This window comes from Dendronephthya gigantea, unplaced genomic scaffold (genome assembly GCF_004324835.1).
Source record: "Dendronephthya gigantea isolate DGI-Jeju-01 unplaced genomic scaffold, DenGig_1.0 000005F, whole genome shotgun sequence".
Taxonomy (NCBI): Eukaryota; Metazoa; Cnidaria; class Anthozoa; order Malacalcyonacea; family Nephtheidae; genus Dendronephthya; species Dendronephthya gigantea.
In genome coordinates, this window is record NW_021163015.1 from 920,474 (window position 1) to 942,355 (window position 21,882).

The following is a 21,882-nucleotide window of genomic DNA, read 5'->3' on the forward strand; positions in this document are numbered from 1 at the left end:
CGATAATTATAGCTATCAGCCATTTGCAAAGAAGCTAGACGAACAGTAATACAAAATGTACTCTTTTATATTATGCATTAATTTCGATTTTGTAAAATTCAATAATTATCGCAAGACGAGGTAAGAGAGATGTTTTGAACTGCAAAATCTAAGAGAAAAGATAAATTTATCCTTATTGTGGGATGTTATAGAACAACAAAAGGAATTTCCTGTAAAGTTTTAGAGAAAAACCTGAATTCCCATTGCATTTTTGAAGTCGTAATTTTAAGAGCAAATAAAGACAATAAATGATCGTTGCAAGTTACAGGAAAAATATCTGATTACAATTTACAACGTACGTTCAAGGCGAGATTCTTCGGGAGAATAAAATTGATAAATATTTAAAGAACCGGGGAAAAAATACTATAAATAGTATTTTAGGACATGTTAAAGAGAAAGCTACAACGAGTTTGTAACAGTGTTATAACTTTTTAATATACAATTCTGACACAGTAAAATAGTATTTACATAATATTTATTACACAAATATGTACAAAGAGTGAAAATAGATTAGACTGAGTCAAAAGCAGCACTATACAGATAAATTGGCTTTGCAGTCATGCATTGATGATTCCTGTCGAAATATAGCTAGGAAGGAAGTACATTCCTGCATGATAAAGTTCTATACCTGAGATTTGTACTTGGTATATAATCTATGTGCATAGATATCTCACCGATAAGACGGGCTGACGGGGCGATGGTATGGTGAAGGTTATACACCTGGGGCTGGGGTAGGTTGTATGAAAGCCGGACAGCTTGCTTGAAAAGCAATAAAATTACAACTTTGGAGCCAACACTTGTTAAAGAGAATTTAAAAACACTAAGATTTAACCAAAGTTATACCCGACAACAACGATTTTAAAGCGATTGAGAAAATCACTATCCGGTGGATAGCGCTATCCAGCCTTCGTATATCCGGCCCCAGATTTTTTGTTTATCAGTTAATGACAAAATTGACCAATCGTGAAATTCTAAGTTACATACGACTTAACTACGCAAAATGTAGTTGAAAGTGTCATACAACCGGCTCCGGGAATGAAATTCGCAACAAACTGCCATCACTAATGATACAAATGCTCAGGAAAAACATGTTTATACATAATTTGAGCGAAAATTTAAAGCGAAGGGATTAGCGAAAGCCATGTTGATGATGACTCGTGTCTTTGTCCAACGATAAAGTCGTTTCCGTTTTTTTCATCTTCAGGAGATGTTTTGGTAAAAAATATCAACACCGGATTCATTTTCACAATATCTCAACATCTATATATTCACAATATGTTAAGCCCGTTTTCCACTAGGCGAATTTATTCGCGCGAACAGATATAAAAAATAGGAAGCGTTTCTACTTTTTCGTGGCGAATTTTTTTCGCAAACCAATCACATCACCGGATCTCAGACATCGCTTTGCGTCGCGCGAATAAATTCTTCGCTTAGTGGATGACGGGCTTTAATGTTCTGCATTCAAGTTCTAAGTTCTTGCTAAATCTTCTCGTTCCAAATCGCTACTACATATAATGGATACAATTTAGACTGCATGTTTGATCCATATCTTGCTGCTGCCCACGCATTTCTTGCGAGTTTAGGCATCAAATCAACTTGAAAATGGCAGGTCTCGAAATACGACAGTCCATTTTGTGCATGCAGACTTTGTGTGTTTTGGATTTCAAACTTGCCAGAGCCAAAAAACATAACAACGTAACAATGCGTCTGCTGCAACTAAGGGAGAGCGTTGCGTCGTAATTGCTCGACCAAAAGGACGTGGTGGTTTATTGCCGTGTATTCTCGACTGCGCTTTCCGCTGGTCGTACAGGCTCGCTGGCGTGTCCCACGCCGTTGGTGAACGTTTTAATAGCGATGTGCTCGTTGTTACAGACGTCCACGCTGTTTGCCGCATTCAGTGAGAACGACTGCGTGGATGCACGCGACTGGAGGGAGTCCCGTTGATGACAACTCGCCGTGACCAGTTTTGAACCATCTAGCAGCGAGCCCGCGCTACTTCGCATCGTGATGTTCAGCGACAGCCGACTTTGTCTCATCTTGCGCGCACGCTCATCGCCTGCCCGCGTTCGAAGCTCGCGCAGTTTCGCCAGGATCGTTTGAAAGAGTCTTTTAAAGCCTCTCCGATATGTCTTGTTAAAACACGAATATATGATAGGATTAACGCAACTGTTTAAGTAAATCAGCCATTTTCCCGTCGTGACAAAATAGGGCGATGGAGCCGGCTTCAGAGAAAAATGAAACCAGATAACAAGAACCATATTCGGTGTGTAACACAAGAAGAAAGTTCCAATGACAATCGCGATCGTCTTGATTGCCTTGAAGTCGGTTGCTAGGGCCCCGTCCTGACGTAGGCGCCTCGCTTGACGACGAGCAACGAGCCAGATTTGTGCATACATCACCAGGATAATCATCAGAGGCAAGATGTACCCGGTGACCACTATGAATACACTCAAATTGCTTTTTTCTCCAAAAGGATCGAGCCGGGTTGTAACGGAGACAGTCATGGCGAACATCCAGAGAAAGGCTATGGTCACGTAGACGCGAATCGGAGATATCAACTTCGTGTAATAAAACGGTTGAGATATCGCGAGGTTTCTTTCCACAGAAATCGCAGTCAACGTGCACACGCTTGTCAGGCAGAGGAAGAAATCCATGATCTTCCAGAAATTTAGAAGCGCCATCCTGTCCGGCGTAAAGAACTGACGTGGCTGGTACAGTTGGTATACCAGATAGAAAGGTATAACCAGGATTGCAACGAGAATATCCGAGACGCTTAGGCTGACCAGAAAGTAATTCGTCATGGATCGAAGATTCCTGAACATCATGAAGCTGACGGACACGACAAGATTGCCGATGATGGAGGCGAAAATCAAGATCGCCAAAGAAAATGCTTTCATAATGCCACCCGTTGTAAAACCATCTGGGTTGTTCATGGTGTCATAGCCAGATGGCGTACTGAGATTCATCGCTGTCGTATTCATGCCTGTTGTTGAGAATGACGGCGATACTGTTGGGGTGATCTCTAAAGAAATGGAAAACAAGGGTCATCATATTACAAAATATCAACCTTGAGAAGCCCGGATACTGTGGCACGCGACCTATGACGTATGGACCGTTGACGTCTTATAAAATACTCGCTCGGGAACTCTCGAGAAAAGCGAGAAAATTTCAAGTCGAAATCAGTGTGAAAATCTCAAACAATATCGCTGCAGCTAATCCAAAAAAACCCTCTCTAAAGATAAGTAAAAGTCTTATTTTATACCAGTGACTTGGTGTGTTTCCAAAACTGAAAATGTACTTTATGAAAGCATTTTTTTATATTACGGCGCATTTCTTTGATCCTCAAGTTCTTTTGAGACTCGTTAGAGTTTTTTAAATCTTTTTGCGCGTATCTATAGTCTGTGGTCTCATTGCGGGGTTTTATTGGTCATTTTAATCAGCGATTTGAGCGAGGAGCTTTGTTCGGTTTTGCTTCGGTGCAAATATGTGAGCATATGATACGAAATCACATCCATTTCCTCCCAAATACAATGTCAACACTAGCGAACAACTAACTGCAATTCTCGTGCCTCGATTTCGAGTTGACCCCACTTTAAATTATGACATCATGTGAACCCAAGAATGTACGTTTGCACTGTTCACTGTATCATATTCCTCGTAGAAATAACTGAGCTTTCGACTAGGATTTTAAAGTCAAATTTTGTGTATGAATCTACGTTTATATTACGCACGCTTTACCGGGAAGATTTACTTATTTTATCTTTGTTTTGTTATTTACCATGCACTAAACCAGCTTTTAAAATGCAATTGGAATTCGATAATCTGGAAAAAAAATAAGAATTAAGATATAGCTACAACTACAATTTACATCAGAAAACATGTTTTTTACACATGTCAACTTGCACGCCTTCGCTACTGTATCTAGGACCGGGATAATAAAGTTCACTGGAAGAGCCTCTGTTAAAAATTATCGTTTAGCATTTTTTAGGCTGAATTGAGCGATTGTTTATCTCAGTCTTCAGACTAAAGTTGGCAAGATATTACGTCTTGTGTTCGCTTAAGCACGTACATCATGATAACGTTACGGATTATATCTTTTTCGTAGTGGACTTAAGAGTCTAAGTGGGAAAGGATGTAATTTGCGATGCAATTTTAGACATAATGAAGTTGAATCGCGAGAAACGCTTTTTTTCCATCAACAAGATCAAGTAGCATTGAAAATGTTGGCCAGTTCTTTAGTTTATGGAGGGAATATAAGTCATCCTACTCAAGCGCGTCGATCAGGAAAGATTTTATTTTCAAAGGAAGCAATGTGCTAATACTTGTTAGGCGAAGTAATTTCATTCTTTCTCGTAATCTAATTTTTTTTGTTATGTTCCAGATTATTGCAAATGAAAGTTCAAGTGCAACAGTTTTGTCGCAAGGAGGTGGTTTTTGGAGGAGTTGTGAAATCTTCCAGTGATATTTGAGACAATCTGGGCGCGATTTACGAGAGATTTCCGAGAGTTCGGACGATGTTTTGAAGCTCAAATTATTAATCGCAAATTGGGATGAGATCTAAAGATTTCTTCGAAAGATTATCTTGAAGATAAGTTGAGGTGCGGCAATATGGTTTTCAAGTGCGCATTCTATTTTTTTAAAAGATACTTTCTCGAAAACACTGAGCAAAATTGGGATGAAATCTAAAGCGAGAGAGCTGTAGCTCTCGAAAAAACAACGACACTGGTTTCGAAGCCCGAGATTCAAGGTTCACGGGATCATGATTCAAAGCCTTTCGCGATGTGTCAAGGGGGAAATGAATTCGCAAATGTCAACAAATTGCTCGAATTTTTTTCCACATCATTAGCAGGGTCAATATCGTAGGTACAAGTTGAGGTTCATCACACCCACTGACCACAATAAAAAATCAAAGCCGGAATATTCTTTATGAGATCAGATTTATATATGTGTCAAATACTGAACGAACGTAAATCCTTGCGTTTTTAACATTAAGTTAGTAGTTTAAGTTAGTTACAAAGCACATACATATTCCTATGTGACTTACGTAAATACCGATATTTCGCAATATTAGTTTAAAACGTGTTTTAAAACACGGCCAAGTGAGGCATATGGCGGCCATGTTGAATTATACTAATTAGCGATTCATCCGCACAACTATGAGTAGTAAGAGGATATTGATGACAAATTATCATTTGAGAACCATTCTTTCTTTCTCATGAACACCTAGAAACTTAAATAACCTCTTCAGACATCTCCACAACCACAAATTAGATTTAAGTTGAGATCGTATTTCGACATGCCCGCCATATTGGCTTCCAATTTCAAAGGCAAAGCGAAGCAGTTGCGTGCTGACGTCAGCATCATCTGGCTGAAACTCGTACAGGAAAAATACTGTAGATTTAATAGTTTCATCGAATTCGAAAGACGGAACGTGGGGAATTTCACAGCCCATCAACACGTTTGCAATCCGACAGGGTTTAATAAAAATAACATTCGTGTATATTTTGAAAAAGAACTGCCATAGCAACAGCGACGAGTTTTATGGAAAGCTGACAATGGCGTATAATGAGTTTTAAGATATATTTACTTCTCATTACTGTTGTATCAATAAAATGAGTCACATTGGTAAACATAAAATCAAAGCCATATGTGGCCTTGTTTCCATTCAATTAACTTTTAATATAGCACTTTGAAATCTAACAACTGTTTCAACTTCTGCCACCCAGTAGGCCTCGCGTGCTTCAGTTTGAGAATTAAAAATTGTGGTCAATTGTGAAATACTTCCTGGGGAAGAGTAAAACCGGTTCTCTCAATCCTTGAGCCAAATCGTGTGAACTGCTTAGACACGGGAAAACAGATCCAGAATGTAGAAATTAAGAAATACATTAAGGCATTGATTTATGGTAGTCTTGTTTGAAATCACTTGACACTTTTTGAATACAGTTTGCGGGAGTATGATATTGATTTATGTTCTCGTTTTAAGCCGTTGTCACTTTTCAATCTAGTCACTAAAAGTAACACGAGCTGAAAATGGATTAATGGTTCTTGTCAGCCCATGCACGTAGTCATGCAGTCAAAGTTGCGAAAGAATTGCGGGAATAAAGTGACCATACCCGCGGGGGAAATTTTAGAATATTCCGGAAGAAGGCTCAATGTTACGTGAGGACCTCATAAAATAATATAAAAATTTTTGCACATTTGAGAATTAAAGAGTTGCTTTTTTTGATATTGCTGCCCAGCCTGCTGCTCTGCCTGCCCAGTCCAATCGCGATTCTGAAGTGTACAATCCCAAAAATTGATGGATGCACTATACTGTACTATACGAGTCTTGCATGAGCAACAAGTACGTGATTGATGACTGACAATCACCTCACCTCGGTAACTTTAAACCACATATGTTTTTAATTACGATTTTATACCTTCGAAGTTTGTATAATTCACAACAGATAGTCAAGATTCACAGGTAATTCTCAAAATCGTTAAGCGAGAGGGAAATTTCAAAACCGTACAAGTCGTCGCCGTGACTGTGTGTCAGTGGAAATTCTAGACGACACCAAGTTATTCCTAGAAAATAATTTCCGGGAAGTTTAAAGCACCTGCGCCAGTCCTGTCGACAAAGGTCATCAACGAAGCTGATCGGGTGACAGGTCTAAGGGTGGAGTGTGGGAAATCGAATGCGCTTCGTCAGCCTGGAGTTTAGCAGAAAATAATTGAACAAGTAAATGAGTTGAACAAGTAAATGAGTCGAACAAGTAATGCATAGAGCCTTGCGACCTATTACCAAATAGGGGAATTGGCATCCCTCATCCCTCCCAAGTTCATAATGATATCAAAATAACGTTCGGAAAAGTCGAGCTTATTCGAAGAAAAAAACCCAGCTGTTTTTTGTCGTGAAAAATATTCGGATTTTTAGAGCTCTGGCTTCTCATATGCAACAAGTCGACCTTAATGCATGGGTGGGGGGGGGGGGGGGTTGTCAAAGTCGGCCTGACTTGCATTGGTATATTTTGATTTGAAAATCTCTTTGGAAGTCAATGACCAATAGCTTTGTCATCAAATGAGCGACTTGTAAATCACTGTAAAGTGAATTCAACGGGGACTATGCATGGCAAAAAACATGGTGGAATGTGCCCAACCGTGTTGCTAAATTTTACACCTCATAATCACTCATAAAAAGTGACAATCTTCACAATATGTTTTCAATTTACTGTACTACTCTTAAGCGTTAGCCACAAATATTACAAAAAACCGCGTAAGTATTCTCAGTGAGGGAAGTTCACTTAAAAAAGCATGAATTGTGTCATTCAAGGGGTACTCTTGAACAAAAAAAGCTCCAAAGGCTTCAGCCAAAAATCTAAACCTCAAGATTAGTGCTTTTTGCTCGATTTTTTTTATATATTTCTGACGGTTGTGCAATAATCGATTACTTTCCACAGTTTCTTTCTTTTCTAATCCCACCGCTGACCGCGCAGTCCAGCTGACCAAATCGTGCATCGGGCCAATTCGATCCAAGATATCGAATCAAATTCGGTTTGAACTTTTGGTATTGAAGAATTTCGAACTAAATCCCAAACACTCAAGTACGCCTCGAAAATAATTATTTTTATGCCATAATTCTTTTATGGCTTGATTCTAGCTAAAATCGGCTTATATTTTCTATAAGCCGCGGCCACAATTAAGGCCTGTCCGCATTGCAAATACGGGCCACAAAAACTCTGACGTGGCATGCCATGCAGCCGGCCTTAGCTTGAATGTTGAAACGTTCGGTTGAAACATGCTATACCGAGTATGACGTTGCTTTATACGCTTTAAGCTTCCAGGCGTGTCAAGTGTTTTTAACGAGCAACTTCATTGAGGAAATACGAAGTCCTTATCATACAATATTCAAGTAGGATTTTTAATAAACAAGAGCTCAAACGAAGGACCCATAACATTTTATAATTTTCGACTGATTCGTTTAACGCTGGTTGCTTTATGAACAATTGAATGACATCGAGGAATCGTTGTTAATCTTATTATGTTTTTATATGTAATGTTTTGATATGTTTAACGAGCAAAACGTTTCAAAAGGTTTCGTAACAGCTCTTGTTATTCACTCAACGCCTCGTAATCGCATTGAGAAGTGGATTCAATTTAGCCAGCGAGTTGTTATGCCGGAGATAAATAAAATAATTACCCAAGCCAAGGCTCGCGTGTTTACGATAGATCATTACGACAGTATATATAGCTATGTAGCTCTAGCTACCAGCATAGTTTTGAGCAGTATTAGCTACTGAAATAGTTTAAAACGTAGATAAACGATGGTGCTAAATAACTCAAGACTGGTATTTTCAGAAGTTTTAGAACGGATATTTGAGAATCAGAACGATCAAACTCAGTCTTAACTGAAAATCTTGTTTGACTCGAAAAAAAGGCCTGAACTCCTGAAGACTGCATGAAGCTGTGACGCGCCGGCCAATCAATATAGCTACTAGTTTACGATATTATGCTTCGATATATCATATATACATCTATATATACATATAAATATATATATGTACTATATTTATAAACAAGGATTATTCGCATGCAGAATCTATGTTAAGTATCTTTTTTTTTAAGTTTCAGGGTGCAATCCCCAAGGTTCTTTGGGCTATCGCCTATCTGTGAACTCACAGAGTCACAGTAAAAACTTATTAGCCATTATACACGTTGGCGTACGCCTAATGGTGAACACGCCAAACAACATATGGGTATGATTATAAATGGTCTCATACATCCGTGAATCGAAAAATCTGACGATACTTGATAGAGAGGAATAAAAGAATTACTCACCAGTAAGGATCCGTGTGTAGTTACCTTTCGATACGATGTCTCTCCGGTATAATTTGCGAGCACAAAGAGTCTATTTTGCGCGGAGGAAAATGCGTCTGTCTATATATATAACAGAGGTTGGCGTGTGTTTTAGTCTGAGGTCAGGCTTTAATCATCTAGCGCGTATGTTAATCAGATTAGCTTTTCCGCACGTAAACAGCATGTCTAAATTGTGTGTATATATGAAACAGATTAACTACACGATTACTGCTCAAATTAGTACGATAACATTTTGATTTGGATCTTATCAGCCCATTGACTTTGCCGCTACGCTCGAAGCAGACGCGCTAAATTTCTGTTTCATCTGCAGACCTGGAGTGGAGACAGCGTTGGGATGGTGCGAAAATGCCCACACTCGACATTTCACCGGAGTTTTCTGCCATCTTCTTCAGGCATTTTTGACTGCTGTAGACTTAAAGAGATGTATATGTAATATGCGCGAAAGCGTATCCCACAAGCATTCACTGATCATTATATTCTCAGACTTTAATCCATGCATGCATGCAAGCATCAAGGACCTTTTTTAAAAAGCCACTGCAATTAACCGGAGATGAATGACTAAACAAAAATTTATCGTTCCAGTCATTTGTTGCAAATGAAAAGTACACTTCACCACCGCTTTGAGCATATTTATACAGAGAGAAAATTTGAATTGGAAACTTCTAGCTATGTAAACATACGACACGGGGGATATTTTATGAACGTTTGTGCAGATAAGGACAAGGCGAAACCGCATCCAAAGTCGATAGTTATATTTGTATGAAATTCAAACTAACCACGTTTAACTTTTGTGCTTCACACATGCTTTTTGTATTTAATGCACATGTGATTGATAAAATAGCGATACGGATACAGTGTTATACATGCACCATTAGTTTATGAGGGTTTAGAGTGTAGGAAAGTTTTTTCATCGACAAATACAGATAACGAATCATTTGTTCGAAATAGCCGAACCGACAGACACAAATATCATTGGGTAACACTTTTAAAAGCTTTTTAATCATTTTTGTTTTCATTTTCATAATCCTATAGCTATTGTAGCTATACGTATATTTTTCATAACTTATTTTTTTACTAAAACTGTTACGCCACATGGCCGTAGCGGAAACTGTATAATATGTTATTGATGATTGAATTTAAATCTATATACATAATTTTCGTTAATAAACATTTCAAGAAAAACGTTATATATCTTACATAGATGTAATTTTCATAATTTTGTTTTAAGTAAAATGTGTATGCAATGCATATCGTCGTAATGGCACTAAATTTCGTCGCCATAGGGTTGGCGTATTGAATTAAAATCTATAATTTATCCTTAATAAGCAGTTCACGCTATCTTTTTATTTGCTTTTTTAAAAAGGAAAAATCCTATAAAGTTTATTTTGCTTGCTATTTTCTCATAAATATATAAATCTGCCCACGTAAAGTTGCAGAAAACACGACTTAAAAGTCGTTACTGCGTGAACCAGCTGCGGTTTTTTTGTTCACAACTTTTTTGACGCTTGACAGCCATCGATCCGAATCAACTCTGACGGGTGAAATATGATGCATGTGAACAGCGCTTTGTCGTTGAACGACTTGTCGCATGCAAGCGAGGTTTTCAAACGATGTGACGTTTAGAAAAGGAGCATATCGATCCTTCAACCAGCTGTGTATATTTCGTTCAAAATCGATTAACCATAAACGCATTCGCATTGCATTTTCAAACTACTATACACTTTTCACAAGATGTAAGGAAAGACAAGCGTATATTTTGCCAGTGTATTAATAGCTACTAAATCACCCTTTTGCCTGCATTAATTATTGGTAAAGTCCCCTTCATAAGTCGTCGAAACCGGAATTAATATATATATATATATATATATATATATATATATATATATATATATATATATATATATATATATATATATATATATATCATGATATATTGTCATATCTTTATATACTGCATTGGCATAACCTCCAAAGTACACGGGTCGCGTGTTGACAGTATTGCGAATGTGTGAAGCTAAATTCATCTAGTAAACAGTAAACATTACGATCAAGAATGAGGAAATGACGTACTCAGGATGCGACACTGATGCGGCCAGTCATGCATTGTTTACTGAGCATTCAGTGTTCCACGTCAGTCACTGTGGTCAGGGCGTGCGTGTCTGAAGAGAAACGGAATTATCATCCCAAGGGAACGCGATATACAGATTAATGGGATGTTAAAATGCGCCTTTATTTATAGAATGAAGTGCCGTAGATAAAGCTGAAAAGTTGTTCCTTGCGAAAAAAAGAAGCTCTGAGTCTTGGAAGCTGAATCTTTCGAACACATGCACTAGAGTCAATGATACAATTAAACCAGCAGTAATTTTAAATTAAAATCACAGAAGTAATTTTAGTATTTAAATATATTCCAGGGCATTTAAAGATTATAGCACGTCAAAGATGCGCGTCTGATGTGCAAGATCCTTTTCCCTTTTTTTTCAAACACAAAAACCTCGTTTAGCCCTGCTTATTAAATGAATTAAGGTATTATATAATTCTTGCCCTATATATAGCTATATAAAGATACACAGAAACCACGGATATTCACGGCATGTCAGTGAGATGTAAATAACTGTATTTCCACCAGGAATCGATCGTTCGAAGCCACTTATGGCTTAAGCTGTGGATAAGGCGGTATTAAATAACAGCTTCGCGCATTTTGTGAATGACCGTACTTAATGTTCGTGCAATGAATACATATCATGTGTCTATGTAGGTGCTGACGTTATGTCCACAATGTTCTACCCTACAGAACTTGCTTGTTTGATAGACTTTCATGACGTGAAAGAAATTCAAATTAACAACCAGCCCTACGTTCTGCCTAGGTAAACAATAAGTTTCGAAGCAGTTGCTTGGAGTTTATGGAACCAAAACAGCGATTAAAACCGACCTATTTCATCTTAAAACGTGGTTACAAGTTCTCCAAAACCAAAGCAAATTGCATGTCAATTAATAGCTTCGTATATACCTTAAACGCAGATCCAATTGCGGCCGAAAATTCATGCAAATCAGGTATGAATTCCAAGATAGAACACGTATATTTGAGGAGAACATTCGCGGAAGAAACTGTTAAAACAGTGGCCTTGAGATGTAACGATAAACATTGCCATTGCCATTGGTCCGCCACTGATTCTTAACTCAAACATCATGGCTCTATATGACTATATATGAAAGTCGTAATAGAATCGTGAAGTTGGCGAATTCTCCGAGATCACAATAACGATAAAAAGAAAAAGCAATGAAAACAGTAAAATCTGGATTTTAGATCTTTATTTGATACTTTTGGAATCTGTTTCGTTCCGCTTGGGATTGCCCATATGCTCAGGGTATTATGAATTCCACTGCGTCATACTGTTTTTACCTTTTTTGCAATGTTTTCAAACACTGGTCAGGCTTCCCGTTAGTCTAGAGGAAGGCGGATGTTTGCGCGGTTCAAAACAAATGCACTTTTCCTTTGAATATTGACAAGGTAACGGCCGCTGCAGTTGAATGAACGTCAACGCGATAAGCTTCGGCCTTTTATGGAATAGAAACGTTTGAAAAATTCATTATTACAACACGAGAAAGTTTGTTTGTTTGCATTGAAAGAGCTCCGGGTTCGCTAAAATTAAAGGACCGTTGAGGTTTTCGAGCTCGCTTTTACTTGCATGTGGAGACCTAACAATGGATTGACCTCTCATGCCCGAAGCATGCAAGATACGATAGAATTTAGGCAGGTTAGGTGACACAAACAAAACTTATGTACATTGGTACAATTTAAGCAAATTCATTTAGAATTAGATATACCCGTTTCATTTATCAGTAAGGATACCTAATTTATAACATGCATTTATATTTGTAGACCATAAATGCCCAGAATATACACAAAAGACTGAGCTCAAATAGTTTAGAGATTATTACAGTAACAATGTTTCTAACGGCGTAAAGTTTTGCCGAAATCAATTACCCATTTACGAGTATCTTCCGGTATAATTTCCGTCCATTTAAAACGGCACGCCGTGTCGAAAGCGCAAAAGCAAAATCTCGCGTGATGTTCGAAGCTTCAAGAACGAACGAGAGCAAGGTTTCGTAATAATTCCTATGCATGCAAACACGCAAACATCTTACCTCGACTCGTTCAACCCTAGAATTCCACGAGGTTTGGTGGCGTCTGACTGAAGAATGTGTGTCGTTCCTGTAGGGCAATGGAAACAGACGGTGCTAGATTCGCCGTAGTGGTCGTGATGCAGTGAAACTATCCGAGGCAAGGTATTATATCGTTTATATTCGAGCCGGTCGCGACGTATATAGTTGGTGTTGACAAGGGAAACTCGCAACCCTGCATGTGATCACAGCGTCGGATGAAACCTAAGTGGATATAAGCAGGCAGAACTCAACACCTACACGTACATATTATGACAATTATGACAATTAGACAACATAAAATATGGTCTGCCATGCAATTAATGCGGGCGTACACGCACCCACGAATCGGGGGCATGCCCACTGATCTGGAAACGAAGACTGGACAGCGTAGCGGAAAATGGACGCAATCATTCTGTACCCCAAATCCATCATGGCTCAGTGGCTGTATGTATACATGTCCAAATATTTGTTTGGAAAGGCTTTTAATTTAACGTGTCTATATATAGGTACTTGAGTGGTGGAAGCAAAAGCATTGTCTAGATAAGATTTTATCATCTGTAGCCGTTTTTCGTGCTAAATTTGCCGGTGAAATACTAATAAAGGCTATGATTAAATATCCATTTCATCAACTCGCAATATCAAACATTCAAAAAAAATTCTCGACGTTTCGAGTCAAGTATAGGAAAGTTACTATGACTGACACTAATTCATGCAATCGGGTAATTGAGCCACCTTGTGAAAGCCCTCAAACGGGTTGATTGAAACGTCAAGATTCTCAAGACGTTTTTTTGTACACACATTAGGCAGCTGAGACACGATTTCGTTATTGATTTGGACATGATTTTGGACAATACGAAAAAGCGCTGCTAGGCAGCTTGTTTTGACAAAGAGTATCTAGCGATTTATGACCAAATATTGCTTCACTATGCATGGCCAGATTATGTAATGTTTGAATGACTAACATTTCGCACGTTCAACTGCATGGTATTTTACACTGCCCAAGTGCTCATGAATATGAAACATTCAAAAACAAACAAAAGGTTTCGGCACGTTTTTGAGCTCAAAATAGCAACCTGGTAAGCAAAGAATCGGAATATCTACATATATATACTTTTTTTTTAACGCTATATATAGCATTATATTTCCCATTATTCCTGTCAAATTAAGGAGAAGGATTAACATACTGAGTGTTTTGAAAGAAAAATATGAGTGCCCAGAAGATTTTTACATTTTCAGGATGTGCATAAGGTTACAATTAATTCGTATAGATATAACTGCTTATTTATAGTTTCAGGACAGCGGCAAAATAGATCTACATGTACAACTGCGCACTTTTTTTTTAAACGCACGGTGAACAACAATATCGAAACACGGTATACATACAGCATTAATTGCAATAACGAGTGGGGGAAAGAATTATATCTATATTGTGCCGTGACTATATTTGCCGAAGTCGCTATTCACGCAGATCAGATAAGAAGGGAAATTATAGCGCTGTCAATAAGCTATAGAAGTTTCCAAGAAGATTTTATCTTAATACAATATGCACCTGTTTTGGCTGTTCACTACAATATTATATGCTTACGGCATATCAAATCTGTCTTCGTGTCGACCACGGGCAACAAATTCCCTCATCAAATGTTGCCAATTTCGGGTGGAACCGTTGGAATTGTTGAAACATCGTGAAATTATGGCCCGTCATGCCGGAGCATGTCTTTATATGTATCCTGCCTTTATCTATGCAACAGTTCAAAAGGCACCGTTTGCCTGCGATCAACAAAGGATATTTTGAGGGCAGATAACAAGCGCAATTTTCAAAGCGTTGCTGATATCAATGTATGCATGTGCGAATTTTACGCATCATGTTTGCATGTGATTTTAACAACGAGCTCATGCAACCGAAATGTTTGCTGTAATTCTTGCCAGTAACTTTTCAAATGGCGAAGTAGAGGTTAATTTAAAATACAAAAAATATAAAGAGTTATTGGCTTTGAAAATTATATAATTTTATTTTATTTAAGGCTTTTTAAGTTTTTTTTATATTCGTTGTATCTGATAGTACACATTTCGCTTTATCATGCATGCATCTGATCTAAAGAGCCGGGTTGCCGAAATCGTAAAATTGCATGTCCATCGACATCACCTGTCTGCTTGCAATCTTGTTCGATTTGCTTAAATTTGCATCACAACAGAATTGGAAAGACGTATATATTGTCAACGGGAGATACATTCACACTTATGTTGTATACGTAGCGAAAAATATACCTCCCGTCGAAAATTTTTGACGAACCGAAAAACTTTTACGTCACCCATGCAACGCGACGAAAAAACGCCGAACATTTCTCGAATCATTTAGGATAAGTATCCTAGATAAATCTGAATATATGTTAAACCTTTGCTAAGACTAAGAATTCGTGTCTTATTTTTCACATTTACCACGATATTATATTATTTACAACTATATAACAATGTATTTATGAATACTCCGTTTAATAATATATTGTATGTATAATATAGGAAGTGACTGAGTCGAACTATTTACTTGTACATTATAATGTCTAAATGGGTGCAATATTGACATGTATTTCACAGACAATTTGTAAACCTTCCGTTGTGGAGATATATATTAGACTACAGGGGCGCCGTGGCCGGGGGGGCCAGGGGGGGCCATGGCCCCCCCCAGGATTAAAACCTGTCGGAAATTTACGAACATTGCATGTTGTCGGAGTATATCAATCATAACAGAGACTAAGCTATTTTTGCATTTGTGGCTGTGCTATGCTGAACAACCCAAAAGTATTTGAACTATCAGAAAATAGACGATCACTACCCCAATTTTTTATTATAGCTACTGTTGTCGCGCAGGCTAAACTAGCTGTTTCTTCTGAACGTTTCCGGTTTCCGATAAACATAGTTTCTATTAATATAACATTATGCATGCAAGGAATGTAATTTTTGAAATGCCGGAGATTGGCGCGATAAAATCATGAATGGCGATGTATCTTCGACCGCATAGTATTGTTCAGTGCATGAGTTTATACAGTTTATTGCATTATATGGTTACCGTCTAAAGAAACACCAGCATGTTCCGACACCGCAGAAATTGGTGTTGGAAGTCAAATATCTCATCAGTTGCTCACATTTGAATCCTAGTATTCAGAAACTGCTGTCAAAGAAAATACTATCAAATAAGTTGAAAACAAGTTCAATTTTTCTTCCAATATCGGTTTTGGAAACTTTTGAAGGCTCTTCGTATGCATCTGCCACCGTAAAATGGCCATTTTGAGACATTTTCAGACATTTTCAGATGATTTGTTTTTGCCGTGTGCAAGCTTCAAATCTTTTGTGCAAGAGATATTTTGTTGAGTATTTATAAATCTTTTAGCTTGCCGAATTTAAAGTCTAAGTATTGAGAATTACGGCTAAGTCTACCAATTTCCGCGGTGTCGCATGTTCCGTATCAGAATGCTGGAGCTACAGCAAATCCTTTTCAAGTTAGTACTTTTAGTCAAACGGTTCCTGAAGTTTATACAAAGATAAGGTACCACGACAGTACAGCGGAAGAACTAAACTGATGAGAGGATTGAAGCAATTGCGAATATGTTTATATTTTAGTTATAAACAAATGTTGCGTATAGAATACGCTGTATGCTCATCCACTAAGACTACAAAGCTATAATAGAGTATCGTGAAATAACGTATCGCGTTATTTGTTAATGCATTTGGATTAGAAATCTCTGTAATACAGTTTTCCCACAAACAGTTAACTGTATCAAAAATTATTCAACTACTCAATTGAAAAGCGTATGTAAAACGTGAATATTTATCGGTCATATTCATTAGCAGACGTAGCTCGTGATCTTTGTCATAGCAAATGCATGCGCGTCCTTGCCCAAAACCCCCTGTCAGTTTTATCAATATTCGTTACTTTTTTCTTATAAAGATGTCGGGAAAAAAATGTGCTGGTCGGAATAATGTTGCCTTTGGCCACCCCTATATTAGCACACCCACGGCGCCCCTGTTAGACTATGCCGGAAAGCCTCAAAAATAGGCGAGCGTACGTTAACGTTTATAATTGTTCCACGCATGTATATATAGTAAAGCCTAATCTATATAGCTATGCATGATATTAACTTAGGAAATCTGCAAGCACTATAGTTTCAAATAATTCAGATCAACAGATACTACGAAAATTGTCGATAGTCATTTAATTTCCTCATTCCCTCCTTATAACATTAAACGATAAAAATATGAATGCGTGATCTATTTTGACTTTTCTTTAAACAGCAGGTGCACTTTCTCACATCCAATGCGAACCAATTCAAGACCGCATTGCATCTGCCTTACGCAAAACAGGGCTATATATATAAGTTGTCTTGACATGCCATTACATATATATACAGTCATTGTATGTGGGAAGCAGAGCTAGGCCGCTTGATACTTGATTATAAAATACTTCGAACAACTTTTGGCTTGAATGTATACTCAATATTCTAGTGCATGCATGCAGTATAAAATCAAATGATTGTGTTTGTTATGTAGTATTTTATACTAATTTTTGCAAAGCCGAAAGTATTACTCACTAGACTTCACCGGGTCTATACAAGAACATTTATCCTCCGTTCTGCACGTTTAAACGTTTCCGTTGTCAGTGACAGTGCTGTATCCTGTTCGTTTTGTCAGCACTTCTAAACAGTGAATCGTATGACTATTCTCTTGTGAAATTTCGGCGGCAAAATGTATAATAAGTGCATAGACATATAGTAATATAAGGGGCATTTATTTAAAGTATTATACAGCCTATGTCAGCAACATTTCATAGTCACAGCTTCAACATCAAAAACAGACTAAAGACTTTACTAAACAAAACACTTTACCGAATTTTTTAGGAAACGTGTTTGAATATAAAATGAAGTAAAACTGTCACGAATTCGGATAAAGACCCTCCTACAGGAACTCTGTGACTGAAATAAAAAAAAAAGCTTCATGCACTCCATCTTCACCGCTTCAAATTAAAACATCCTTAAAACTCCCGATATATGTACTATAGAACTTTGTAGTTTAGAGGAGAAACTACTCCCTATATATCTCTTCGCGCATGACATAAAATTCCACTTTCAATAACAAACTAATGTTTCATCTTATAAACTTTAAAGACATACTTAAAACAGACGAGAGAGACCATCCTAAGGTTTTTTCGGTATATTTTTAAGGTTAGTGTCAAACTAAACAAAAGTAGCCCGTTTCCAGGTGTCCAAGGCACGTATCAATCGTTCCTAATGTTTGTGTAAGTAGACGTGACAGGTTAGTAGAACGTAAACGTGAGAGGTTAGTAGAACGTAAACGTGAGAGGTTAGTAGAACGTAAACGTGAGAGGTTAGTAGAAGGTAGACGTGAGGTTATATATTAATAAGCAGGGGCGTAGCCACGCCCTTGACTTTGGGGTAAGGGGGCGTGCGTCATTTAAGGTCGTTCGACACCATCCCTGGCAGGGAACATGGCGTTTTAGCGACACTTCTCAAATTTTCTGAAAGAATTTCAACGTTTTGAACAGATTTTTTTGAACGATTGGGTGGACAATGCTACGCGGCTGTTGATAAGCAGCCTGGTTCTAGTCCGACAACTTGCGCTAAAGAATTGTGTCAACTTTGTCCATGTATGTCAGTATATAAAACGAAACAAATTCTGAATAACATGATCTTGCGAGAAAACCCGATCGTTTCACACTTTCGTCCCAGCTAATCACGATTATCGGAAATACCTTTTACCATCCAAATACTATATTAGCACATTACCCGAGGGCCGGCTATAGGTAAGCTTTTAATCATACTTCGAGAGTTTTTTTGTATGGCATTGTTGTCATTTTTTCTTTAACTGTATTTTTTTATATATCTTGAGAAAGAACAAGCCATTTCCTGCTATATATATATATATTAATATATATATATATATATATATATATATATATATATATATATATATATACACATATATGATTATACACTTCATTGTGCATTAGTTTTAAAACTTTGATTCAGTTACATGCAGTTCACAGCTGGTTTAAACTTAACTCTCAACCTTCAACCAGACTCCAAGCGCACCAAATGCATTCAATGTGGAAACTTGTTATAGGACTATCTCTGAAAGACCTGAATTATGAATATCTCTCAATTAAAGCAATCCCCTCATCGTTTCCTGAAATATTCACCGGCTATAGGCTTAAAATTTTCAAAAACTTTAAAGTTTATAAAGGACACTGGGAGCCCTTTTATATAAATTTGCCGCATACGCAAAACGAACGGTTACAGCCTTACGATAAAACATTTCATAAAAATGAGAGCTGTCGGCTTTCGTATTTCAATCATAATTAATTTTATACGTTGTAAACCGTTGTTATAATCTGATTTCTGAAAACCGCAAATTACAACGAAATGCGAGGAAATACTAAGAATTTTGACAAGTAAAAACCACTGAGCCCTCACGATTCATAGTTGAATCGATTAACACAAGTAAAGTGATGTCCCGTACGGTCATGATACGACACCTAAAAACCGCAAATTACAAGGAATTGCGAGCAAATACTAGGAATTTTGATAAGTAAAAACCAGCCGTCATTACTTTATTATTGTCGAATCGATTGACATAAGTAATGTCGCATATGGTCACGAGGCGTCATGATACCCTCGTCACTCGCGAGTCCTTACACAAGTGTTCAATTCAAATGGTGCGTCATGCACTTATACCATCAAGTCGCGGATGACAGAAGTATTTTGGAAATATAATATTCCCATTCACAAGATTTTGCGGGTAATCTGAAAGCATGTCAAAGCATAAAAGCTTCGAGTGTCTAAAAAAGTGCATGGGGGAATTCTACCAGATTTTATCTTTGGCATGAACTGATGTAAACATATTTTTTGAAATCGAAAGCCATGCAAGCATCATAACTGTCCTCGCAATTGTCCGGAGGCGAAAAAAAACACTGATATATATACTAAGACTGGATCACGAATAATTGAATATACCGAATAAGTAATGCTGTAATAGCGGCCATTTTAAATGGTCCCGTGCACCTAAATCTTATTTTTGCTGTTTTGAAGATGTCTAAAGTGGTTCTTTAGTTTAATTGTTTCCCTGATAATAATTTATCATCAATACCATCCTATACTCTTCCTAAATTTCTGTGAATGACTAATTCAAAATGGCCGCCATATAGACCATATTATATGCAGCATTCAAAACTATTCTAAAGTGATATTACGAGCGGTAAACGTAACTATATTGCAGTAATTTCACAGAGGGCATATAGAAAAATATCTGCTTACCTAGCCTAATCGATTTAAACCAAGAGAGCTTCACGCTGATTCGCTGAATTCAACAGAACCGAGTTCTTTAATCGTTAGGGTACAGTCTCGAAAAAAAACTCTCGATATATTAACCAGTGGTAAGAGATGATTTCACTGTAGTCTATACTGCGTTTGAATGGTCGATGATAACTTGATTAGGGTTTCTTGTTCTTGTGTCTACGGAAAATAATTTGTCTTTAGCCGGTATGTACCTCGAGGCGAATACTATTGGACTCCTGGCATTCCTACACAGTTGGACCCCCTAGTCAGTGGAAATGGCAAAGCCGAATTAAGACCCTTAATGTCCTTATAAATCATGACATTTTTTATTAAGCATAATTCCATAGCGCCAATCTCGATCTTAATGTGTTCTCGCAGACATCCTTATATCACGCTCCCTAATTTCCTATCACTGACGTTGTAGTAAACTCAAGCACATCCATAGCTATGGCATGGGGCCATTACTCGAAGGGTACAAGACAAGTCTCCGAGAATTTTAATTTACCTCGCGTGAGCCCTCATAATAAATTAATAATCATGCATACGGGATTAGGTTGTTGCGTTAAATGCAATGACAGAGTTGAAGAAAGAAAACGTTTTTGCGGCTGACAAACCGCTTCCGAGTGTCTTGTCCAACGTCAGTTGTAAGCGAACAACTTATTTCAACACGGATTTCATTTTATCTATAGAACAATGCCTGTATCAAATTAATTTTTAAATACTACCGGTTTTTACGACCAACTTTACATGGCGGGCTAAACTAAGCTTGGCACGGAGGTGGGCACCGTTAGCTGCATTTCTGCTTTCTTTATTCACTGGAGTAGAATTGTGTTTGGTGCTTGGCCAGCCATCAGTGCATACATGCATCAGGTTTCCCTGCATGGTCACCCAAGACGAATTTCAACCGTCGCATTTTCCGCGTGTCGAAATTTTCGACTCGAAAGCGACAAAAACAATAGATCGTAAATCAAAATACCACCGTTATCAGTTTTGTTTTTAACGCGTTCGCCACATGCGAGTCGCCATGGTCGAAAAACAGGCCCAAGACAATCCGCTATGTCAGGGAGCCCTGATAAGCTTTTGCGACCATCAAATTAGGTAGCGTCCAGTAAAATACGGTTTTTCACGCTCCTAATCTCGACGATCTTACCTAATGACGTACCTGATCAGTTTGTTTTCCCCGGCTTTGGTCAACACTCTGGCAACAAGCTCTTTTCCAGCCAAATTCCCGCGGTAAAACGCTCGCCTTTTCTCGGCAAACAACAACAGCCACATGTAACTGTCGCAACACGAGAGAGTGTAAATATGAAAGCGAGTGTACAAATCAAGATTTAATGAAATTCTTCTTGAAATATTTGCCCAAGTGCTGACAGTAAAGATGGCAGGTTTTGGTAATGTCCTTGTCCTCGGGTCTGGTGAATTTTTCAAATGTTTAACCTTTGCATATCGACCACCGTAACACGTATGAAGTAAAACCAGCTTA

The 21,882-nt window shown here is 37.9% G+C and overlaps 1 protein-coding gene across 3 annotated transcripts; it reads right to left on the reverse strand.

Moving 5' to 3' along the window:
* Positions 1–533: 533 nt before the first annotated feature.
* LOC114515984 (histamine H2 receptor-like) lies at positions 534–21,808 on the reverse strand. Of its 3 annotated transcripts, none has more exons than XM_028535313.1 (3): positions 21,562–21,808; positions 13,039–13,278; positions 534–3,061 (listed from the first exon to the last, which is right to left on the reverse strand). In XM_028535313.1, exon 3 carries the CDS (start codon positions 3,018–3,020, stop codon positions 1,806–1,808), a length of 1,215 nt encoding a protein of 404 aa, XP_028391114.1. In that variant the 5' UTR covers positions 3,021–3,061; positions 13,039–13,278; positions 21,562–21,808; the 3' UTR covers positions 534–1,805. The 3 variants fall into 3 exon arrangements, with proteins under 3 accessions (XP_028391114.1, XP_028391115.1, XP_028391116.1); XM_028535314.1 differs by lacking the exon at positions 21,562–21,808 and adding an exon at positions 13,395–13,481; XM_028535315.1 differs by lacking the exons at positions 13,039–13,278; positions 21,562–21,808 and adding an exon at positions 8,854–8,961.
* Positions 21,809–21,882: the final 74 nt, after the last annotated feature.